At 41.7% G+C, this 26,222-nt stretch overlaps 1 protein-coding gene across 4 annotated transcripts in view; it reads left to right on the top strand.

The window, feature by feature from the left end:
* The window catches only part of CEP63 (centrosomal protein 63), a 93,594-nt gene extending 69,689 nt beyond the window's left edge, over positions 1-23,905 (top strand). For 3 of the 4 annotated variants that reach the window (XM_053709788.1, XM_053709790.1, XM_053709787.1), the window contains 4 exons: positions 193-270; positions 14,402-14,520; positions 22,231-22,477; positions 23,144-23,905. In XM_053709788.1, coding sequence (XP_053565763.1) covers positions 193-270; positions 14,402-14,520; positions 22,231-22,477; positions 23,144-23,305 — 606 coding nt within the window. In that variant the 3' untranslated portion in view covers positions 23,306-23,905. The remainder of the gene's footprint in view (positions 1-192; positions 271-14,401; positions 14,521-22,230; positions 22,478-23,143) is intronic. The other variant, XM_053709789.1, reaches the window with a different exon arrangement.
* Positions 23,906-26,222: the final 2,317 nt, after the last annotated feature.

Genomic DNA, 26,222 nt, shown 5'->3' with positions numbered 1-26,222 from the left:
CTAAGGGATACTAAGAGAACAAAGCACATTTTAAAATAGAAGTGAATTTAAAAGTGTTTTAAAATGTCATGCTCTATCTGAATCATGCAATTTTTAATTTTGACTTTCCTATCCCTTTAATTTTAACTAGACTGTCCCTTTTAAGTAACATATTTTTCTCCGTATACTATTTCTCCTCCTGTGATACTTAAGGTTTTCCTGGAGAATTTACAACAAGAGAATAGAAGGCTGTCAGCAATGCTTGAGAAGAGAGATCCAGATGTGCTGCAGGTAAAGCTTTAAATAGACAGTAAAGTCAAAAATAAACTTTCTTCTCTTGGTATCCTTTGTTGAAGAATAAATATAGGTCGGGTGAGAGGAGCTTAGGAGCATGCACATGTCTATGGCAGTTGTGTTTTGTAATAATGTATAACATTACTATAAACAGTGTTGTGCAAGCTTTTAGATGGCTTAAGACATGTGCACGCTCCTGAGCTCACCTAGGATTACAAAAAACTGACATCCTTGGATAGATTAATAGATTACACACTTTCCATTTCTTTTGTGCTAGCAATCCAAGATTTGTGAGCTACAAGGCAATGACACCAAATATGTAAATATGTACCTGTGTCTGCACAACCTCTCCAGCAGGTAACCAAAGTGCCACAATATAGATCACCCCTAGTCTGACTGGTGTAAGGTACCATCTGCTTGATAACTCCATGTTCGTATCAATTACAGATACAGAGGATGCATATTGCTCATTTGTTTTAAAGATTAAAATACTTTTTTTTGGTAACGGGGGTTGGAGCTTAGTTTCCCATTTGTTAGTATAAAAACTGATAAACATAAACAGTGCAACTCCGATTCAAGGTATAATATAATATATATTTAATCACGCTTCTAAAACATAGTAAAAATGATAATTGCACAAAATCAGAAAGTCTGTCTGGGATCTGTCCCTTATTACTTCAGCAGCTTGGTAGTCTGTATCTGAAGTAACAAGTCCGGGTAGCAAACGCAACGTATTCTAAACGGTGTTGTAAAAAATGGCCCTATTAGCAACATATTGAGACAGTTTGAAACAACCGCCGATAACAGGAACTACGGATACAATAGTGGGACCTGAATAGCCGGATGCGTTTCATCTGCTTGTACTTGCAGACTTTATCAAAGGCGCATGCATGTTTGGAATACATTGTGTTTTTTTTGTTGCTACCCTGATTCGTTACTAGATACAGACTACCAAACGTTTGAAGTAATAAAGGAGAGCTTACACTAACACGGACAGATCCCGGATGGACTTTCTGATTTTGTGCAATTATCTGTTGCGCTTCTAGTAATTGCATTTTTACTATGTTTTAGAAGCGTGATTAAATATATATTATACCTTGAATCGGAGTTTCCCTGTTTGTTTTTAGTGATTGTACAGTATAGAAGATTTCCAAGTTGGCTTCTCATTTATACAGCTGCATCTCCGTTTTTGTTTGTGGAAGCTTTTTAATTGAACAATTCTTTACACGACCATGTGCATCCTAATAACTTTTATCAGACTTTTTTATTCATGGTTTTATGTCATATAGTTTTATTTTGAAAGTATTGGAGTAAGTTGGATATTCTATAGCGGTGATTTATTCTTTCTTGTTAATATAAGAAGGGAGAATTTTCAAATGATAAATTATGAGCATTTTATTGGTGAGGCAAAGCACACATATTGCATCTTAGGGCTTTTAGGGGGAGGCATATGTGTGCTTTATAGGGATGCTGTGAAATGAAATGAGAAAGTTGCAGATACTTATGGCAGTCCCAGAGACTCAAATATCTCTGCTGTAGGCTTAGCTTAAAGGGACATAAAACAGGTTGAGATCTGTGCATATCCTATAAGGGCTAATTCATTAAAAATAGTTTTGCATAACAAAATGTTTAAAAATTGCTGGCAAGTATTTAAAATATTTTTCAAAAATAAGCAAAATTGATTACTGTCACGCCGCGCCACTCTAGCCGTTGCTAGGGGCGCGGCATCTCCTTCTCTGCTCGTCATTGCCGCACACTCAGGATGCAGGTCGGAGCTCAGTGGCCTGAATCTGCACCTATTTAAATGTTTTTAGAATGATCTGTCGCTGCCCAAGTATAGGTGTTACTTTTGTGTGCTCCTGGGTGTGACAAATCGTTCGTTCTTTCTTGTGCCTAATATCGCTACTGAACCTGCCTGCCTGACTACTCTACCTGCCTTAACCCTTATACTGCTGGATTAATTACTGTTGCTGAACCTGCCTGTCTGACTACCTGCCTTAACCCTTAAACTGCTGGGCTGCTCTACTGTTGCCAAACCCTGCCTGCATGACCATTCTAGTGGTGTGCCTTGGACTGCTTCGATGTTGCCAGACCCTGCCTGCCTGACCATTCTAGTGGTTCATCCATGGACTGCTCTGCTGTTGCCACTGGAGACTGTCCTGCCTGTGGTGAGTGCCGCCTTCCTCATCTCACTAACTTTCTCTGCTCTGGGATTCTCCCTATCATTCCGTTACATTATACTTGGGCACTGCAGCCAGATGAGGTGGCACGAGGTTTTTATCTTCAGGGACATATGTTGGGAACCCATACCACACAGTTGCAGAATATGGATTCCATGCTAGAGGCTATTACCACTCAACTCTCCTTACTAGTTGCAGCAAGGGATGCCGCTCCTGTTGCTACACCACCAGCCCCTACTCCTACTGACCTCTTCCTCTGCTTCTGGAAGTATACCCCGGATACCCTTGCCTGACAAGTATGAAGGTACTACTGATTGCAGGGGCTTTCTAAACCAATGCAGGCTGCACTTCCGCAATGATCCTCACACCTTTCAGTCTTATCAGTCAAGGGTCACCTTTATCATTTACTTGCTAAAGGACAAGGCTCTAGCCTGGGTCTCCCCCCTTTTGGAACAAAACGCTACACTCCTGCATGATGCTGATGAGTTTATTTTTGCTTTATCTTCTGTGTGGCCGTACATCTGCTGCGGAATATTCTCTTTTGGATTTACGCCAAGGCAATAAAACTGTGGCACAATTTGCCATTGAGTTCCGCACCTTGGCACTTGAAACCACTTGGGATGGCAGTGCTCTCAAGGCAGCCTTTAGGAGGGGGTCTCCATGAATGCATCAAAGATGAACTCACTTATTGTGATATTCCTTCTTCTTTGGATGACTTTATAGCGCTTTGTATCAATCTGGACTCTCGCTTTCAGGAAAGGCAAGCTGAGAGAGACAGAACTAGGAGGGTCCTTCCCTCCCGTCCTCCTATTAGCCCAGTTTTGGCAGCATCCGCTACCCCTTCAGCTACTCCAGTTACCTCAGTTGAAGAACCCATGGATCTCTCCTCCTTCAAACCTTCAGAGTCTGAAACACAGAGAAGAATTAGACTGAGACTATGTTTTTATTGTGCATCTAACACCCACCAACTAAAGGACTGTGACATTCGGCCGGGAAAGCCAATGCTTCAGGGATAACACTGGGGTACCTCTAAGCATGGTGTCAACTAAATTCCCTCACTACTCTCAGATCCTGGTACCGGTTACCCTTACCTTCCTTCAGAATACTGTCCACACTCAAGCCTTCATTGATTCAGGAGCAGCTTGAAACTTCCCGGATCTCCGTTTTCTGATTCAAGCTGGTTTGCCTCTTCTGCAGAAGAGACATTGTCTCAAAATAACTACCCTGGATGGCACCCCCCTTGGTTCGGGCGTGATCCATTTTGAGTCAGCACCCCTGACCCTTCCTTGGCTTCGGGTACACAATTGGCCTCCTGGGGTACCTCGTGTTTCCACTCCTGCCTTGCTAAATTCATTCCTCTGCCCGGTATTCCCATAGCCAGTACACAGAGTCCTTCAAACCTTCCTTCAATATACACAGACTTTGCGGATGTGTTTGAGAAAAAAGCAGCCGGCGTGCTGCCACCCCACCATCCTTATGACTGCAAGATTGACCTCTTTCCCGGAGCCCCACTTCCTAAAGGGAGGACTTATCCACTCTCCAAGGCTGAAACCAAGTCCATGGAGGAGTACATCCAAGAGAACATAGCTAAGGGGTTAATTTCCCCTTCCTCCTCTCCTGCTGGGGCTGGCTTCTTTTTTGTCAGTAAGAAGGATGGCGGGCTCAGACCCTGCATTGACTACAGGGCCTTGAACAACATAATCAAGAATCGCTATCCTATACCATTGATCACCGAACTGTATGATTCACTCCAGGATGCTCGCTTTTTCACCAAATTGGACTTACGTGGGGCTTACAATCTGATTCGCATCTTTCCAGGCTACAAATGGAAGACCGCCTTTAACACAAGATCTGGGCATTACGAATACCTTGTAATACCCTTTGGGCTGTGTAACGCCCCTGTAGTCTTCCAGGCATTTGTCAACGATGTCTTCTGTGACCTCATCAACCGCACTGTCATCGTTTATCTGGATGATATCCTTGTTTTCTTTTCCACTTTAGAGGAGCATCATAGGCACGTGAGACAGGGGCTTCTTCGTCTCAGAGATAATTCTTTGGTAGCCAAGCTAGAAAAGTATGAGTTTGATCAAGTTCAGATCCAATTCCTTGGATATGTCATCTTGAAGGAGGGTTTTGCCATGGATCCTGCTAAACTCACCGCAGTACTAGAATGGCCTCAACCTACCTCTTTAAAGGAATTGCAGAGGTTCTTGGAATTCTCCAATTATTACCGCAAGTTTATAAAGAACTTTTCTCAAACAGTAGCTCCTCTCACTGAATTGACCAAACGGAACAGAGACTGTAAACATTGGCCTCCTGAGGCCATAAACGCCTTCTCTTGTCTGAAAAAGGCTTTTTGTACAGCTCCTGTGCTCCTCCATCCTGATCCTGACCTACAACTTTAGAGGTTGATGCCTCCGAGATAGGGGCTGGAGCAGTTCTTACCCAAAGGGACCCTTTGACTTCAAAGTCACACCCTGTAGCCTTTTTCTCTAAACGCTTTACTCCTGCTGAGAGGAACTACATTGTGGGTAATCATTAACTCATAGCCATTAAGATGGTCTTGACTGAATGACATCACTGGTTAGAGGGCACTGCCAATCCTATTCAGATTCTCACCGACCACAAGAATCTGACTTACCTAGAGACTGCTCATCGACTCAATCCTTGACAGGCCAGGTGGGCCTTGTTCTTTTCCCGTTTTAACTTTGTGGTCTCTTAGCTTCCTGGGACCATGAACAAGAAGGCGGACACCCTTTCCCGTCAGTTCCCTCACTCAAGTGATTCCTCAGAAGCTCCTATCGAACACATCATACACCACTCCTGTGTGGTTGCTCAACTCAATACCACCCTTCTGCACAGATTGCATCGTGCTCAGTCTAGTAAACCTCCTGGTGCCCCCATGGCCTCCGATATCCTCTTTGCACCTCTGAACCTACACATCCCTGTGCTAGCCTGGGCTCATGATGGCAAACTCTCAGGACATTTTGGTTTGACTAAGACTTTCAAGCATCTTTCCCAACATGTTTGGTGGCCTACTATGAAGTCTGACGCTCAGGATTATGTGAAAGCCTGCACAATTTGTGCGACCAACAATACTCCCCGATCCTTTCCTCCTGGCTTTCTCCAACCATTGTCTATTCCCAAACGACCATGGACACACATAACAATGGACTTCATTTTGGACCTTCCTTCTTTCGACCACCATACAGTTATCTGGGTTGTGGTGGACCGCTTTTACAGACTGGCTCACTTCGTACCCCTAACCAAACTGCCTTCTGCTCTGGAATTGTAGTCCCTTTCTCCAACATTGGTGTGTCCGGTCCACGGCGTCATCCATAACTTGTGGGAATATTCTCTTCCCCAACAGGAAATGGCAAAGAGCACAGCAAAAGCTGTCCATATAGTCCCTCCCAGGCTCCGCCCACCCCAGTCATTCTCTTTGCCGCTGAACAAGCAGCATCTCCACGGAGATGGTGAAGAGTATGTGGTGTTTAGTTGTAGTTTTTTATTCTACTATCAAGAGTTTGTTATTTTAAAATAGTGCTGGTATGTACTATTTACTCTGAAACAGAAAAGGATGAAGAGTTCTGTTTGTGAGAGGAGTATGATTTTAGCAGCAGTAACTAAAATCGGTTTCTGTTCCCACATAGGACTGTTGAGATGAGATAACTTCAGTTGGGGGAACAGTTGGCAGACTTTTCTGCTTAAAGTATGACTAGCCATATTTCTAACAAGACTGTGTAATGCTGGAAGGCTGTCATTTCCCCCTCATGGGGACCGGTAAGCCATTTTCTTAGTCTCAAACAGAATAAAGGGCTTAATATGGGCTATAAAACTGGTAGACACTTTTATGGGCTAGATCGATTGCTTTATTTGGGCATTTTATACAGCTTGATATTGAAAATTCACACTTTATAACTTTAGGGAACGTTTTTTTACGTCAGGCACTGGTTTAGACACCTTCCCAGTCAGGAAGGGCCTTCTATGTAGTAGGCAGAGCCTCATTTTCGCGCCATTACTGCGCAGTTACTTTTGAGAGCAGGACATGCAGCTGCATGTGTGTGGGTCTGGAAGTAGTTGAAAAGATTCCTAGAAGGCTTCATTTGGTATCGTATACCCCCCTGGGTTTGGTAAAGTCGCAGCAAAGGCTGTAGCTGGGACTGTAGAGGGGTTAAAACTATAAACGGCTCTGGTTTCGTCATTTTAAGGGTTAAAGCTCTGAAATTTGAATGCTTTAAGACACTGTGGTGAAAATTTGGTTAAAATTGAACAATTCCTTCATAGTTTTTCACATATTCAGTAAAAAAGTGTGCCCTGTTTAAAATTTAAAGAGACAGTAACGGTTTTATTTTAAATCGGTTTTTGTACTTTATTGACAAGTTTAAGCCTGTTTAACATGTCTGTGCCTTCAGATAAACTATGTTCTGTATGTATGGAAGCCAATGTGTCTCCCCCTTCAAAATTGTGTGATAATTGTGCCATAGCGTCCAAACAAAGTAAGGACAGTACTGCCACAGATAGTAAAGTTGCACAAGATGATTCATCAGATGAAGGGAGTAGACATAGTTCTACATCATCTCCTTCTGTGTCTACACCAGTTTTGCCCACGCAGGAGACCCCTAGTACTTCTTGCGCGCCAATGCTTGTTACTATGCAACAATTGATGGCAGTAATGGATAACTCCATAGCAAATATTTTTTTTTTTTTTTTTTTTACAGTTTTATGTGGAAAAAAGTGGCTCATTAATTTTAATAGTTTTTACAAAACAAATGTTTTAAAAATGCACTTTTATGATCTGGAAAATGTGCAGCCATTTTTTATGCAAGATATTAATATAATGTTCTGTTAATTTTGTTTCTAAACCATAAACGCAGCAAAATAAAAAATAAACAAATAGGTTTTACAATAAGCGAACTTAGAAAGAAATGTATAATGAAAATTTTTTACAATATATTACACAATATTACACACCATAGGCACATGCACTGTATACCCATAAGGCACCAGCTCATATAAATTAAACCATTTTTTGTTTCCCCTAAATAAAAACCAAAACAACAAATACCATTGATTTCACAACCTCTAAATATATATTTTATTGTGACCACATTACTACACTGTCAGAAATAGCCTTAAAGCATAGCAAATATTTTATCCAAAATGCCTGCATTTCAGAGAAAGCGTGATTGCTCTGTTTTAAACACTGTAGAGCAGGAGGGCGCTGATGATAATTGCTCTGTCATACCCTCACACCAATCTGAAGTGGCCATGAGGGAGATTTTGTCAGATGGGGAAATTTCTGATTCAGGTAGAATTTCTCAACAGGCAGAACCTGATGTTGTGACATTTAAATTTAAGTTAGAGCATCTCCGTGCACTGCTTAAGGAGGTGCTATCTACTCTGGATGATTGTGACAACCTGGTCATTCCAGAAAAATTGTGCAAGATGGACAAGTTCCTAGAGGTTCCGGTGCACCCCGATGCTTTTCCTATACCCAAGCGGGTGGCGGACATAGTGAATAAGGAGTGGGAGAAGCCCGGCATACCTTTTGTCCCCCCTCCTATATTTAAGAAATTATTTCCTATGGTCGACCCCAGAAAGGACATATGGCAGACAGTCCCTAAGGTCGAGGGGGCAGTTTCTACACTAGCCAAGCGCACTACTATTCCTATCGAGGATAATTGTGCTTTCAAAGATCCTATGGATAAAAAATTGGAGGGTTTGCTTAAAAAGATTTTTGTACAGCAAGGTTACCTCCTGCAACCTATTTCGTGCATTATTCCTGTCACTACAGCAGCGTGGTTCTGGTTCGAGGAACTAGAAAAGTCGCTCAGTAGAGAGACTCCGTATGAGGAGGTTATGGACAGAATTCACGCACTTAAGTTAGCTAATTCCTTTATTTTAGATGCCGCTTTGCAGTTAGCTAGATTAGTGGCGAAAAATTCAGGGTTTGCAATTGTGGCGCGCAGAGCGCTCTGGCTAAAGTCTTGGTCAGCGGATGTATCTTCCAAGACAAAATTGCTTAATATCCCTTTCAAGGGTAAAACCCTTTTTGGGCCAGAATTGAAAGAGATTATCTCAGACATCACTGGGGGTAAGGGCCACGCCCTCCCACAAGATAGGCCTTTCAAGGCCAAGAATAAGTCTAATTTTCGTTCCTTTCGCAATTTCAGGAACGGACCAGCCTCCAACTCTGCAGCCTCTAGACAAGAGGGTAATGCTTCGCAAACCAAACCAGCTTGGAAACCGATGCAAGGCTGGAACAAGGGTAAGCAGGCCAAGAAGCCTGCTGCTGCTGCTACCAAAACAGCATGAAGGAGTAGCCCCCGATCCGGGACCGGATCTAGTAGGGGGCAGACTCTCTCTCTTCGCTCAGGCTTGGGCAAGAGATGTTCAGGATCCCTGGGAACTAGAAATAGTTTCTCAGGGTTATCTTCTGGAATTCAAGGAACTACCCCCAAGGGGAAGGTTCCACATGTCTCACTTATCTTCAAACCAAATAAAGAGACAGGCATTCTTACATTGTGTAGAAGACCTGTTAAAAATGGGAGTGATACACCCAGTTCCAACTGTGGAACAAGGAATGGGGTTTTACTCAAATCTGTTTGTAGTTCCCAAAAAAGAGGGAACTTTCAGACCAATTCTGGATTTAAAGATTCTAAACAAATTTCTCAGAGTGCCATCGTTCAAAATGGAAACTATTTGAACGATTTTACCTACAATCCAGGAGGGTCAATTCATGACTACCGTGGATCTAAAGGATGCGTATCTACATATTCCTATCCACAAAGATCATCATCAGTTCCTAAGGTTCGCCTTTCTAGACAAACATTACCAGTTTGTGGCTCTCCCATTCGGGCTAGCCACTGCTCCAAGGATTTTCACAAAGGTACTCGGGTCCCTTCTAGCGGTTCTAAGACCAAGGGGCATTGCAGTGGCACCTTACTTGGACGACATTCTGATACAAGCGTCGTCTCTTTCAAAGGCAAAGGCTCACACAGACATCGTTCTGGCCTTTCTCAGATCTCACGGGTGGAAGGTGAACATAGAAAAGAGTTCCCTGTCTCCGTCGACAAGAGTTCCTTTCTTGGGGACAATAATAGATTCTTTAGAAATGAAGATTTTCCTGACAGATGTCAGAAAATCAAAACTTCTAAACGCTTGTCAAGTTCTTCACTCTGTTCCACGACCTTCCATAGCTCAGTGCATGGAAGTAGTAGGGTTGATGGTTGCAGCAATGGACATAGTTCCTTTTGCGCAAATTCATCTAAGACCATTACAACTGTGCATGCTGAAACAGTGGAATGGGGACTATACAGACTTGTCTCCAGTGATTCAAGTAGATCAGAAGACCAGAGATTCACTCCGTTGTTGGCTAACCCAGGATCACCTGTCCCAGGGAATGAGCTTCCGCAGACCAGAGTGGGTCATCGTCACGACAGACGCCAGTCTAGTGGGCTGGGGCGCGGTCTGGGACTCCCTGAAAGCTCAGGGTCTATGGTCTCGGGAAGAGTCTCTTCTCCCGATAAACATTCTGGAACTGAGAGCGATATTCAATACTCTCAGGGCTTGGCCTCAACTAGCAAAGGCCAGATTCATAAGATTCCAATCAGACAACATGACGACTGTTGCTTACATCAACCATCAGGGGGGAACAAGGAGTTCCCTGGCGATGAGAGAAGTGAACAAAATCATAAAATGGGCGGAGGATCACTCCTGCCATCTATCTGCGATCCACATCCCAGGAGTGGAAAACTGGGAGGCGGATTATCTGAGTCGTCAGACATTCCATCCGGGGGAGTGGGAACTCCACCCAGAGATATTTGCCCAGTTGACTCAATTATGGGGCATTCCAGACATGGATCTGATGGCGTCTCGTCAGAACTTCAAGGTTCCTTGCTACGGGTCCAGATCCAGGGATCCCAAGGCGACTCTAGTGGATGCATTAGTAGCGCCTTGGACCTTCAACCTAGCTTATGTGTTTCCACCGTTTCCTCTCATTCCCATGCTGGTAGCCAGGATCAAACAGGAGAGGGCCTCAGTGATTTTGATAGCTCCTGCGTGGCCACGCAGGACTTGGTATGCAGACCTGGTGAATATGTCATCGGCTCCACCATGGAAGCTACCTTTGAGGCAAGATCTTCTAGTACAGGGTCCATTCGAACATCCAAATCTAGTTTCTCTTCAGCTGACGGCTTGGAAATTGAACGCTTGATTTTATCTAAGCGTGGGTTTTCGGATTCTGTGATAGATACTCTGGTACAAGCCAGAAAACCTGTAACTAGAAAAATTTACCATAAAATATGGAAAAGATATATCTGTTGGTGTGAATCCAAGGGATTCTCATGGAGTAAGATTAAAATTCCTAGGATCCTTTCCTTTCTCCAAGAAGGTTTGGATAAGGGATTATCAGCGAGTTCTCTAAAAGGACAGATTTCTGCTTTATCTGTCTTGTTACACAAACGACTGGCAGCTGTGCCAGATGTTCAAGCTATTGTTCAGGCTTTGGTCAGGATCAAGCCTGTTTACAGACCTTTGACTCCTCCCTGGAGTCTGAATTTAGTTCAAGGGGTTCCGTTTGAACCTCTACATTCCATAGATATCAAGATGTTATCTTGGAAAGTTCTGTTTTTGGTTGCTATTTCTTCTGCTAGAAGAGTTTCTGAGTTATCTGCTCTGCAGTGTAATCCGCCCTATCTGGTGTTCCATTCAGATAAGGTTGTTTTGCGTACTAAACCTGGTTTCCTTCCAAAGGTTGTTTCCAACAAGAATATTAACCAGGAAATAGTTGTGCCTTCTTTGTGTCCAAATCCAGTTTCAAAGAAGGAACGTTTGTTACATAATTTAGATGTAGTACGTGCTTTAAAGTTCTATTTAGAAGCAACAAAGGATTTCAGACAAACGTCTTCTCTGTTTGTTGTTTATTCTGGCAAGAGGAGAGGTCAAAAAGCTACTGCTACCTCTCTTTCCTTTTGGCTGAAAAGCATCATCCGATTGGCTTACGAGACTGCCGGACGGCAGCCTCCCCGAACGAATCACAGCTCACTCTACTAGGGCTGTGGCTTCCTCATGGGCCTTCAAGAACGAGGCTTCTGTTGATCAGATATGTAAGGCAGCGACTTGGTCTTCCCTGCACACTTTTGCCAAATTCTACAAATTTGATACTTTTGCTTCTTCGGAGGCTATTTTTGGGAGAAAGGTTTTGCAAGCCGTGGTGCCTTCCGTTTAGGTAACCTGATTGGCTCCCTCCCTTCATCCGTGTCCTAAAGCTTTGGTATTGGTTCCCACAAGTTATGGACCGGACACACCAATGTTGGAGAAAACAGAATTTATGCTTACCTGATAAATTACTTTCTCCAACGGTGTGTCCGGTCCACGGCCCGCCCTGGTTTTTCAATCAGGTTTGATGAATTTCTTTCTTTAACTACAGTCACCACGGCACCCTATGGTTACTCCTGTTTTTCTCCTGTCCGTCGGTCGAATGACTGGGGTGGGCGGAGCCTGGGAGGGACTATATGGACAGCATTTGCTGTGCTCTTTGCCATTTCCTGTTGGGGAAGAGAATATTCCCACAAGTTATGGATGACGCCGTGGACCGGACACACCGTTGGAGAAAGTAATTTATCAGGTAAGCATAAATTCTGTTTTTTCTCTTGCATGTGGTGTGACTTCATGGCATTCCTGTGAATATTGTTTCCGTCAGAGGTCCACAGTTCATCTCTGCCTTTTGGAGAGCCTTTTGTAAGTTTATTGGAACCACTGTTTCCTTGTCGTCTGGCTACCATCCTCAGACCAATGGACTAACTTAGAGAACAAACCAGGATCTTGAAGCCTACCTTAGAGCCTTTGTCAACGCTCGCCATACCAACTGGTCTGAATTGCTACCCCTAGCTGAGCTGGCAAGGAACTCTCATTGGCACTCTTCTCTTTGATGTTCTCCGTTTCAAGCCGCAGCAGGGTATCAACCTCGTGTCTTCCCTCTTTCCACTGGGGTCCCTGCCGCAGACCGACACGTCACTGAACTCACCACTCATTGGCAACGTATTTGCTCTCAGCTGCGCTCAGCTGTCTCTAGATATAAGAAGTTTGCTGATCGTCATAGGGCTTCTGTATGTGCCATCCCAGTGGGTGAACTTGTTTGGATCTCTATGTCAACCCTGTCACAAATTGGGGCCTAGGGTTATCTGCCCTTACAAGGTCCTGAAAAGACTCTCCTGTTGCCTACAAAGTGGCCTTGCCAAAAACCCTACACATACATCCAGTCTTCCACATCTCACTACTTAAACCTTACATCAAGAATAGATATACCCGGCTCCGACCTCCTCCGCTCTTGGTTCGTGGTGACCCCGAATATAAAATTGTTGAGATTCTGGACTCCAGATACAGGCGCAGACAACTGCAGTATCTGATACATTGGAAGGGTTACTCCGTGGCAGATCGTTCCTGCCTGTGATGTGCATGCTTCATCTCTGGACTCCAGATGCTGCTCATCCTTTGAGGCCGACTCCGGTTCCCTGAGGGAACCCTTGAGAGGGGGGCAATGTCATTCCGCTCTAGCTTCTGCTAGGGGCGCAGCATCTCCTTCCCTGCTCGTTGTCAGGGGCAGTGTTGGCTCCAGATGCGTGCGTCGCTGACATCATCGCCGCACGCTCTGGATGCCGGTCGGAACTAAGTGGTGCAAATCTGCGCCTATTTAAATGTTTTTAGAATGATCTGTCACTGCCCAAGTATAGGTGTTACATTGTGTTCTCCTGGGTATGACAGATCGTTCTTTCTTGTGCCTGATAACGTTACTGAACCTGCCTGCCTGACTACTCTACCTGCCTTAACCCTTAAACTGCTGGATTAATAACTGTTGCTGAACCTGCCTGTCTGACTACTCTGCCTTAACCAATAAACTGCTGGACTGCTCTACTGTTGCCAAACCCTACCTACCTGACCATTCTAGTGGTGTGCCCTTAGACTGCTTTGCTGTTGCCAAACCCTGCCTGCCTGACCATTATAGTGGTTTATCCATGGACTGCTTTGCTGTTGCCAGACCCTGCCTGCTGACCATTCTAGTGGTTCAACCTTGGACTGCTCTGCTGTTCCTGCTGGGGACTGCTCTGTCTGTGGTGAGTGCTGCCTTCCCTATCTCACTAACTTTCTCTGCTCTGGGATATTCCCTATAATTTCCGGCTCGACGCCGGGATGGTCTGATAGAGGGGTATCCCACGAGCGTTACATTTACATAGCTAAGCTGCATGGAGGAGCCAACTCCACCCCCCCCCCTTATCAGTGTTTAGACACAAGGATTGTATTTCAACTGAGTTCACAGCTTCTAGGCATGCTTCAGCAGATAATCCCTATTCAGTTTTGCATTTTACCAAAACAACAATAGATATAGATACAGACCTAGAAGGACATGTGAGGGCGGATTGGAGCTGTACAATTCAGAAACTAAAAAGAAAGGGTTGATGGCGAGGCACTGCAGTATAAATTTGCAGATAAAGTAATTAAAGTACATATTATATTATTTTGTCTCTATTTCAACTTGTTTTATGTCCATTTTATAGGACCATAATAGTAAGAAAATGTAATCCAATCAGCAGTGCTAGTTGTGCAACTCAGCTGTGTCAAGCACTGCTGATTGGATCTGGGGCAATTGCTGCTTGGGACCGGCATTACTTTTCCTGTGTGTTTAACCCCTTTGCAGGCCCCTACACAGTAGTGCAGGGTCGCTGGTTATAAAACTACATGCTATTACGAATTAGAGTGTGTCATTTTTCTTATGGCCCTTTAATATTTGCACACAGTTATCCTAACAGCCTTGTATATCTTCCTGCTCTTTAGTCATAGTATTCGGTTTTGTTATACACTAATACATGAATATAACCTTTACAGTATTCATATATTCCTCCTTATCTCATTAGATTGTTTATCCACACAATTTATTAATCTTTTAGGCACTGGATAACTTGGAATGTGAAAACCAGAAACTACAGAAGGAGCTCACAGACACCAAAAGAAATCTAGAGCTTTTTCAACAGAAAAGACAGTCTGACATCCAAACTGCGGTAGAGAGGTAAAACTAATGTAAAATGATACCAGTGTGAGATTCTTTAGGTTGCTAAAATGTAGCTGCTATGAGTAAGGTGCTTTCTGCTAGGTTTGTAAAATGATGCCACTGTGAGATTCTTTAGGTGCTTTCTGCTAGGTTTGTAAAATGATACCACTGTGAGATTCTTTAGGTGCTTTCTGCTAGGTTTGTAAAATGATACCACTGTGAGATTCTTTAGGTGCTTTCTGCTAGATTTGTAAAATGATGCCACTGTGAGATTCTTTAGGTGCTTTCTGCTAGGTTTGTAAAATGATACCACTGTGAGATTCTTTAGGTGCTTTCTGCTAGGTTTGTAAAATGATACCACTGTGAGATTCTTTAGGTGCTTTCTGCTAGGTTTGTAAAACGATACCACTGTGAGATTCTTTAGGTGCTTTCTGCTAGGTTTGTAAAATGATACCACTGTGAGATTCTTTAGGTGCTTTCTGCTAGGTTTGTAAAATGATACCACTGTGAGATTCTTTAGGTGCTTTCTGCTAGGTTTGTAAAATGATACCACTGTGAGATTCTTTAGGCGTTTTCTGCTAGGTTTGTAAAATGATACCACTGTGAGATTCTTTAGGCGTTTTCTGCTAGGTTTGTAAAATGATACCACTGTGAGATTCTTTAGGTGCTTTCTGCTAGGTTTGTAAAATGATACCACTGTGAGATTCTTTAGGTGATTTCTGCTAGGTTTGTAAAATGAAACCACTGTGAGATTCTTTAGGCATTTTCTGCTAGGTTTGTAAAATGATACCACTGTGAGATTCTTTAGGCGTTTTCTGCTAGATTTTTCCCATATCAGATCCATAGTACTGAGGTGCATGTCCATTGTGTGAGAACAGAAGTCATTTAAAGTGAATGTAAAGTTCCATGAATGAGTGCCCGTTTTTTTAAAATACTATTAAAAACAGGGGCACTTTCATTCATTAAACTTCACATTGCAGTGGTTTTTTTTCATGGCGTGCACCTTAGAGCGTCCATCTCGTGAGGCCACGCCGTGATTGGAGGAAGCCAGTTTTATTGTTGAAGTGCTAAGTACAGAAGAGCTGCAGGCGGAGGATTGCGGTCTGGGTTTGCTAAAGAAAAGGAAAGTATTTAAAAAACAAAACAAAAAAATGTTGCAATGTAAAGTTTAATGAATGAAAGTGCCCCTGTTTTTAATATTTTTACTTTACATTCACTTTAACAATAAAAAGAGCTAATAGAAAAACAGCTTTTTAAACTAGAATATCCCTTTACATTAGACCTGGTGTAATTAAGTGAGTCATGAGTTCCCTCACTGGAAAAAGTAGTATCCTGATTCTAAGGAGTACTCTGTCCAAATGTGTTTTCTGTCTACAGGAATTGTTACAAACTCTAATAATTGAGCTTTTTTTTTTTTTTTTAAATGGGGCATGAAAGTGATGTTTTAACTTAAAGGGACAGTCTAGTATAAATTAAACTTTCATTATTCAGATATGACTTTTAATTTTAATCAACTTTCCAATTTACTTTTATCATCAAATTTGCTTTTTTCTCTTAGTATTCTTAGTTTAAACTAAACATAGGTAGGCTCATATGCTAATTTCTAAGTCTTTGTGGGCTGCCTCTTATCATATGCTTTTTACATCTCTTTTCAACACAAAGAGACAAAAAGTACATGTGGGCCATATAGATAACACTGTTCAGGCACAGGGGGTTATTTAAGATTTAGCACAAAACAAGGCTAAATTTAAGACAATAGATAATAAACAGTCACAGTCATGTGATCAGGGGGCTGGAAGAAGGTTCTTAGATACAAGGTAATCACAGAAGTAAAAAGTATATTAATATAACTGTGTTGGTTATGCAAAACTGGGGAATGGGTAATAAAGGGATTATCTATCTTTTAAAACAATACCAATTCTATGGTAGACTGTCCCTTTAATAGTTTATCATAATTTCCATTTCTTATTAATTGGTTGTAAAATGTGTTTTTTTTTTTTTTAAATCTTAAATTGTTAATTTTTTGTTTTCAACAAAAAATACATTTAAACTTGTGCATTTCTGAACCTTATATCTGGACCTTCTTTTCTGCTAATCAGACGTCTAATTTAATTATTGATGCAGTTAATTCAATAAACAGACATATGTTGTCACTGAAGTTACTTACACACTCTTGCAAGTCCTTCAAGCTGTATGCAGAAGCATTTATATGTATAATATCATCCACTAGTGTTCTTTCAATTTTATGACACGATGAGTCCACGGATCATCTTAATTACTAATGGGATATTCACCTCCTAGTCAGCAGGAGGAGGCAAAGAGCAACACAGCAGAGCTGTTAAATAGCTCCTCCCTTCCCTCCCACTCCAGACATTTTCTTTGCCTACGTTAGTGCTAGGAAGTGTTAAAGTGAGGTGTTAGATAAGATTCTTCAATCAAGAGTTTATTATTTTTAAAGAAGTGCAAGATAGTGCTGCTTTGTCCTAGGGTGTAGCCGTAGTCCATATCAGTCTCTTCAGTAGAGCAGTGGTGGCTTTAGAGCAATGGCAACTTGTGGGACATCATTCTCACTGCGCCTCCCATGTATTTCATCCTGCTCTATCTTCTATAGCCTGAGATAGATTTACTCAGACTTTTATTTCTCCACAGGTCGATGTGAGGGATAGGACCTCTCAAGCCTATGAGCTGTCTTGCTGTCAGGCAGATACAAGGTAAGTGCTGCTTTTTTTATTCTTTGCTCCTTGTGTTTTGATGCAAATGTGGAACCACCTATCCCTTTCTGTCCCTCATGTATTGAGAGGAATTTAAATTATAGGGAAAAGATTTTTTCTGAGCAAAATTTTTCTAAAGCGGATGCTGTCCAAAAGTCTAATGACGAGGTTCAATATATGCCGCAGCTTTCTCCCCAAGAGTTCCAAATGTTACTGCCCTCACAAGCAGTGCCCTGCACTTCTGCTCTAACTCCCGCTAGAGTTACCTTAAAAGACATAGCTTCTCTCATGTCTTCTACAATTTCTGATGCGTTGTCTGCTTTTCCAATGTTGCAGGGCAAGCGTAAGAGGAAAATCCGACATTCAGTAAGCGATAATGAACATATAAGGCTCATACAGGAAAGTGGCACTTTGTGTTTGGGACTACAGACTCTCCTAGACTGGAGAGGATTTTAGAAAGCCAAATCTGCAGGCACTAGGCCTGGGAGTAAAGCTTTTTTTTTTTTGCTCTGGTGGTTTGTGTCTCCCGACGGCTTTACTTAGCAACGCTTCCCTTCAGGTTATCAAGCTGGGAGCTAAGATTTCGGGGTTCTCTATTCTAGCTTGCAGAGCCTTATGGTTAAAGCCTTGGTCTGCGGACGTTTCCTCTAAGTCTAAACTTCTGGCTATTCCTTACATGGGGAAGACCTTGTTTGGACCTGGCCTAACGGAAAATATTTCTGATATCATGGGAGGTAAGGGTCATCTTCTCCCTCAAGATAAGAGAAACAAACAGAAAGGACGACAGAGTAATTTTCGTTCCTTTCGAAATTTCACAGGAAATTCTTCCTCCTCTAAGCAGGAACAATCTAAACCTGCATGGAGACCCAACCAGTCTTGGAATAAGGGAAAACAATCCAAGAAGCCTGCTATTGAATCCAAGACAGCATGAAGGGTATGCCCCCGATCCGGGACCGGATCTGGTAGGGGGCAGACTTTCCTTCGCTCAGGCTTTGGTTCGGGATGTTCAGGATCCCTGGGCAATAGAAATAGTGTCCCAGGGATATAAACTAGAGTTCAAAAGTTTTCCTCCCAGAGGCAGATTTCTAATTTCAAGATTATCTGCAAACCAGACAAAGAGAGAGGCGTTCTTACATCGCGTAGGAGACCTCTCCGCCCTGGGAGTGATTGTTCCCGTTCCAGTACAGGAACAGGGTCGGGGTTTTTATTCCAATCTGTTCGTGGTTCCCAAGAAGGAGAGAACCTTCAGACCAATTTTAGACCTCAAAAGTATAAACAAATTTCTCAGGGTACCGTCCTTCAAGATGGAAACTATTCATTCCATTCTTCCCTTGATCCAGGAGGGTCAATTTATGACAACAGAGGATTTAAAGGACGCGTACCTACATGTCCCTATTCACAGGGATCATCACAAGTTCCTAAGGTTTGCCTTCCTAGACAAACACTTCCAGTTTGTGGCTCTTCCTTTCGGTCTTGCCACAGCTCCCAGAATTTTCACAAAGGTTCCGGGATTGCTGTTGGCGGTGTTTCGGGTCACGGGCGTTGCAGTGGCGTCCTATCTGGACGACATCCTAGTCCAGGCGCCATCCTTTCAACAAGCAAAATCCCACACCAACATGGTGTTATCTTTCCTGCGAACTCACGGGTGGAAGGTAAATTTGGAAAAGAGTTCCTTAATAGATTCCCTGTCTATGAAGATTTTTTTGACAGAAGTCAGGAAATCAAAGATTATCAATACTTGCCTAGTCCTTCAGTCCACTCCTTGGCCGTCAGTGGCTCAGTGTATGGAGGTAATCGGGCTGATGGTGGCGGCAATGGACATTATCCCGTTTGCTCAGTTCCACCTCAGACCTCTGCAGTTAAGCATGCTCAGGCAATGGAACAGAGATTATGCGGACTTGTCTCCTCGAATACTACTGGAGCAGAAGACAAGAGATTCTCTTCAATGGTGGTTGTCTCTGGATCACCTCTCCCAGGGAACCTGCTCTCGCAGACCATCTTGGGTAATTGTGACATCAGACGCCAGCCTTCTAGGGTGTGGAGCAGTCTGGGACTCCCTAAAAGCTCAGGGAGTTTGGACTCAGTCAAAGTCTGTTCTTCCTATAAACATTCTAGAACTGAGAGCGATCTTCAATGCCCTTCTGGCCTGGCCCCAGTTAGCCTCGGTCTGGTTTATCAGGTTCCAGTCGGACAATATAACTTTAGTGGCTTACATCAATCATCAGGGAGGAACGAGGAGTTCCTTAGCGATGACAGAGGTAGCCAAAATAATCCACTCTTGCTGTCTGTTGGCGATCCACATCCCAGGGGTGGACAACTGGGAGGCGGATTTCCTGAGCAGGCAGACTTTTCATCCGGGGGAGTGGGAACTCCATCCGGAAGTGTTTTCAAATCTGATTCTCAAGTGGGGTCAGCCGGAATTGGATCTCATGGCATCCTGACAGAATGCCAAGCTCCCGAGATACGGGTCGAGGTCCAGGGACCCCCAGGCGGAGCTGATAGATGCTCTGGCGGTTCCTTGGACCTTGAGTCTAGCATACCTATTTCCTCTGTTTGCTCTTCTTCCTTGGGTCATTGCTCGAATCAAAAAGGAGAGGGCATCAGTGATCATCATAGCACCGGCTTGACCTCGCAAAATTTGGTATGCAGATCTGGTGGAGATGGCATCTCTGCCACCTTGGAGACTTCCGTTGAGGAAGTACCGTCTAATTCAGGGGCCTTTTCTTCACCCAAATCTAGTTTCTCTAAAGCTGACTGCTTGGAGATTGAACCCTTAATTTTATCCAAGCGGGGGTTTTCTGACTCGGTCATAGAGACCATGATTCAGTCTCGTAAGCCTGTGACTAGAAAGATTTACCATAAGATTTGGTGTAAATATCTCAATTGGTGCGAATCCAAGGGCTACTCATGGAGTAGAGTTAGGATTCCTAGAATTTTGTCTTTTCTCCAAGAGGGTCAAATCTTGGCCTTATCTATTTTGTTACACAAACGTCTGGCGGATGTCCCAGATGTGCAATCATTTTGTCAGGCCTTGGTCAGGATCAGGCCTGTCTTCAAACCAGTTACTTCTCCATGGAGTCTTAATTTAGTTCTCAAAGTTTTTCAAGGGGCTCCGTTTGAGCCCATGCATTCCTTAGATATTAAGTTGTTATCTTGGAAAGTTTTATTTCTTGTTGCTATTTCTTCTGCTCGGAGAGTGTCTGAGCTCTCGGCATTGCAGTATGAGTCTCTTTACCTTATTTTCCATTCAGATAAGGTAGTTTTACGTACTAAATTAGGATTTCTTCCTAAGGTCGTTTCTGATCGGAACATTAATCAGGAGATTGTTGTTCCTCCTTTGTGTCCTAATCCTCCTTCTCAGAAAGAACGACTTCTGCACAATTTGGACGTGGTCCCTGCTTTAAAGTTTTACCTGCAGGCGACTAAGGACTTTTGTCAGTCTTCTGCCTTGTTTGGGATTTTTTCGGGAAAACGTAAGGGACAGAAAGCTACAGCTACTTCTCTTTCTTTTTTGGCTGAAGGGTATCATACGTTTTGCATATGAGACTGCTGGACAGCAGCCTCCTGAGAGAGTTACGGCTCATTGCTTTTGCTTCCTCATGGGCATTCAAAAATGAAGCTTCTGTGGAACAGATTTGCAAGGCTGCAACTTGGTCTTCTCTTCACACTTTTTCAAAATTCTACAAATTTTACACTTTTGCCTCGGCCGAGGCCGTTTTTGGGAGAAAGGTTCTTCAAGCAGTGGCGCCTTCTGTTTAGGTTCCCTGTCTTGTCCCTCCCGTATCATCTGTGTACTCTAGCTTGGGTATTGAATCCCATTAGTAATTAAGATGATCCGTGGACTCATGGTGTCATAAAAAAGAAAAAAGAAAATTTATGCTTACCTGATAAATGTATTTCTTTTTTGACACGATGAGTCCACGGCGCGTCCTGTTCTTGTAAGACAGGTTGTTGGTTATTGTAAACTTCAGACACCTCTGCACCTTGGTTTTTTCTTTCTATCCTTAACTTTGGTCGAATGACTGGAGTGGGAGGGAAGGGAGGAGCTATTTAACAGCTTTGCTGTGGTGCTCTTTGCCGCCTCCTGCTGACCAGGAGGTGAATATCCCATTAGTAATTAAGATGATCCGTGGGCTCATCGTGTCAAAAAAGAAATACATTTATCAGTTGAGCATAAATTTTCTTTTCAGTGCTGTGCTGTACTGCACTGTGCCATATGTGTTTGGTATTTAATGATGGCCCAAAAATATCAAAGACCACATACTTGTTTTTCAAAAAACTATATATGGGCCAATGAATTTGGGGCATAATGGAATTTTTTTTTTTTTAATTATTATTACATTTATTGTGGGATAAGGGGAATAAGTGGAAGACCCCAATAATACAAAGCTCAAGAAAGACAGATCACAATCAAAAACGTAACATGATGTACAGATCACTGGGCTCATAATAAGTGGTAACCAAATCATGACAATCACATTCAAAGAGTTTCGATATTTTAATACATATGTCTTTCAAAACCTATGTTAAATCTAATTATAACTCCTAAGTACAATAGCCATCAAACAAACTCCTGCGCTTTCCCTGTATGCCAGTATCCAGCCCAAAACAATCAAGGGTTCCTGATGTGGTGCTCCGGAGCAAGTAGTTAGGAAAAAGGGACATTTTACAGTTTGTTGCTTTTTATACTCCACGTGAATAGTGAAATGTGTATTTATTTAACTGCAGTTAATGTATCAACAGACATTCACTTAAATATTATAATTGTGAGAGGCTTTTCTTGAACCAACCCTTACAGTCTGGTTATATGAAATTAACATGTTTTAGACTTGACAGATTTGCTGTGTGTTTTGTTGTGTTTTTTTGTTTTTTATTAGTTTTTTTTAAATGATGTGCACTCTGACAAAAATATTTTTATACAAGAAATAACATTGCTATTAAAGAGAAATTATGATGTATGTTCATATGAAATCATATTTAATATGCAGCTCAGTAAAGTTTATTTTCATCTGACCAGGATATCCCAGGAGCTGTTACTGAGACACAAGCAAGAAATAAAGCAGATGCAAGAGCGTCTGAAAGAAGCCACAGAGAATTACCAATCTCAGCAGGGTCCATGCTTTACTCAAAAAGAACTTAGTAGAAGCAACTCTGTTGATTCTCTGTCCTCAGAGGTCTGGAAGGGGGTTGATCTGATGTCATCTGAGCCTATCGGAAGAGAGCAGAACTCTTCTGAAGAGTCATTGGTGGAGTCTGTATCTTTGGTAAGTTGTATGAACAACATCAGTTACTAGTATTACCATGCATATGTTCTTACATTGTTTTGCTGAAGTATATCAAACATTTGTTCTTTCTGCCCTGTGCCAACAACTTTTGCTTTTCTGAACTTTCTAATATTTTGGCATGTATAATATTGACAATTTCCACTGTCTTCTCATTTGCTGTTTTTGAGCAAATAATAGTAACTAATCTTTCATTGACTGCCACCTTTTCTTCTTTTTATAAGATTTCACTTGGCATGTGCAGAGCAATGTTTTTTGCAGTGCATACCCTGTAAGATACACATGGCTGTCCTACTATAAAAATCCAAGTTTCCTACATGAACTCAATTTGGAAAAAGTTATCATTGACTATTATTAGATGTCTCAAAGTTCATCTGCTGTAAAGTACCAAAAGTGTTTTTATAAGAAGAACAAACAAGGTGATCAGCTTAAAACGTGAGCCCATGCTAGCTTTAGACATTACTTTTGCACTATGATTTCATCAATTTCAATACAATGAAGAAGCTATGAGTTATCCTCTCTCTCACTTTCCTGCCCATTTTATACTACTATAATTGATGTATTTTTCTACTTCAGTAAGTACGGCTCATTTTGATGTACAAAGCTTCTGTTATTTATGTGTGTTTTTTTTTTTTTTTTTTTAAATAGCTCCCAATTCCACCTACATCACCTGCAGATGCAGTTGCCTCACGCTTCTTGCAAGAGGAAGAAATTCGTTCCCAGGAACTTATACATCGACTAGACTCTCATATTGAGGAGCTGAAGCAAGAGAGCCAGCGAACAGTGCAAATCTTTTCTCAGCCTAGATAACTTACAGTAATATGTATATGCTATGTATATAATATGTATATGCTGCTGGACTCAGAATGGTGCATATTCGTAAATGGATCAGTGCATACTCATGCGGAAGTTATTGATTTTGTCTACACGTGAGCTCAGACTGTGATACTGCAATAGATTCTGGTATCTATGAAGATTGGATTTTCTATCCTTTGGTGCAACAAGGAAGCTGTACACATTCCTCATTCTGAGGTACAGCGATAGCTGGATGTAAAGCTTTTACGTATGGTATGAAATGGGACCTAGGCTGGTAGTGCAGCTTTATGACTGCCTATTTGATGTTTTAGCAATGTATGGGGTGGGAAACACAGCCATACTTAACCATGGGGTTGGTGTAAGAAATAATTCTCGATTGTCTGATGCCGTTCTAAAATGACTAATTTCCTGTGTATAGTAAACTCATTGTAGAATAGGATGTTATATAGCAACACGTGACAGCATTATATTGTGAATGAGCTGCTTTCATGCTAGACATTGCTATAAAATGTGAATGTATATTTATATCTGTTTAAACATATTTATATCAATATATTTTTATTTTATTTATAAATAAATGTTTTAATATATCAATTTATTTGTTTTGTCTTACATCTGTTTTTATGTTGTCGGATCCTAAATCTCTCCTATAAAGCTTATAACATCTTACCCTAACCCTGCGATTCTTTTCACTCAATACCCTACATCTGCTGTTGCTTTTTTGATCGCTGTATATCATTCTCTACAGAAGTAAACATTTATGGCGTTTTCTTGTGGGGCCCTTAATCACTCATAATTGAATACTGCACATCAGACAAGCATTTTTCATGTAATTGGCAAGAGTCCATGAGCTAGTGACGTATGGGATATACAATCCTACCAGGAGGGGCAAAGTGCCTATAAATACACCCCTCACCACACCCACAATTCAGTTTTACAAACTTTGCCTCCTATGGAGGTGGTGAAGTAAGTTTGTGCTAAGATTTCTACGTTGATATGCGCTTCTCAGCATTGTTGAAGCCCGATTCCTCTCAGAGTACAGCGAATGTCAGCGGGACGTGAAGGGAGTATCACTTATTGAATACGATGATTTCCCTAACGGGGATCTATTTCATAGGTTCTCTGTTATCGGTCGTAGAGATTCATCTCCTACCTCCCTTTTCAGATCGACGATATACTCTCAATTTACCATTACCTCTACTGATAACTGTTTCAGTACTGGTTTGGCTATCTGCTATATGTGGATGGGTGTCTTTGGGTAAGTATGTTTTTATTTCTTAAGACACCTCAGCTCTGGTTTGGCACTTTATGCATTTATATAAAGTTCTAAATATATGTATTGTACTTATATTTGCCATGAGTCGGGTTCATGTATTTCCTTCTGCAGACTGTCAGTTTCATATTTGGGAAATATAAACATCTTTTAAAGAAATTTTTTTCTTACCTGGGGTTTAGTCTTTTTTCTATTGACTACTTCTTGCAAATTGCGGGCGGCATTAGGCCCGCGGGTGCGTCAAATGCTAAACTTTATTGCGTCATTCTTAGCGCGAAAATATTTTTGACGCGGAAAAATAAGTCTATGACGCAACTTCGTAATTTCCAGGTTCATACTTGACGCCGACACCTTTCACACGGTTGCGTCATTAGTAACACGAGTGTGTCATTTCCGGTTATTTTTGGTGCCAAAAAAGTTTACGTTACGTTTGTGCGTCATACTTGGCGCCAAACTTTTTCATTATTTCAATACCCCATTGATGTTTGCCTCTTGCTTTTTTCTCTATCAGAGGCCTATGCTATTTGCATTTTTTCCCATTCCTGAAACTGTCATATAAGGAAATAAATAATTTTGCTTTATATGTTGTTTTTTCTCTTACATTTTGCAAGATGTCTCAATCTGATCCTGCCTCAGAAGTTTCTGCTGGAACATTGCTGCCTGACATTGGTTCTACCAAAGCTAAGTGCATTTGTTGTAAAATTGTTGAAATTATTTCGCCGAATGTCATTTGTAATAGTTGTCATGATAAACTTTTACATGCAGATAGTGTATCCATCAGTAATAGTACATTGCCAGTTGCAGTTCCTTCAACTTCTAATGTGCATGATATACCTGTAAATTTTAAAGAATTTGTTTCTGATTCTATTTTGAAGGCTTTGTCTGCATTTCTACCTTCTAATAAACGTAAAAGGTCTTTTAAAACTTCTCATTTAGTTGATGAAATTTCAAATGACCAACGACATAATAATTTAGCCTCTTCTGATGAGGATCTATCTGATACAGAAGATCCTTCCTCAGACATTGACACTGACAAATCTACTTATTTATTTAAAATAGAGTATATGCGTTTTTTGTTAAAAGAAGTGTTAATTACTTTGGATATTGAGGTAACCAGTCCTCTTGACGTTCAGTCTAATAAACGTTTAAATGCAGTTTTTAAACCTCCTGTGGTTTCTCCAGGGGTTTTCCTATTCCTGAGGCTATTTCTGATATGATTTCTAAGGAATGGAATAAGCCAGGTACTTCTTTTATTCCTTCTTCAAGGTTTAAAAAATTGTATCCTTTACTAGCAAAATCTATAGAGTTTTGGGAAAAAATCCCCAAAGTTGATGGGGCTATTTCTACTCTTGCTAAACGTACCACTATTCCTATGGAAGATAGTACTTCCTTTAAGGATCCTTTAGATGGGAAGCTTGAATCTTATCTATGGAAGGCCTATTTATATTCAGGTCATCTTCTTAGACCTGCAATTTCTTTGGCTGATGTTGCGGCTGCATCAACTTTCTGGTTGGAGAATTTAGCGCAACAGGAATTGGATTCTGACTTATCTAGCATTATTCGCTTACTGCAATATGCTAATCATTTTATTTGTGATGCCATTTTTGATATTATCAAAATTGATGTTAGATCCATGTC

This window comes from Bombina bombina, chromosome 4, assembly GCF_027579735.1.
Source record: "Bombina bombina isolate aBomBom1 chromosome 4, aBomBom1.pri, whole genome shotgun sequence".
NCBI classification, from domain to species: domain Eukaryota; kingdom Metazoa; phylum Chordata; class Amphibia; order Anura; family Bombinatoridae; genus Bombina; species Bombina bombina.
Note: the sequence above shows the minus strand (reverse complement) of the source record. Positions and strands in the feature narration are given on the sequence as shown.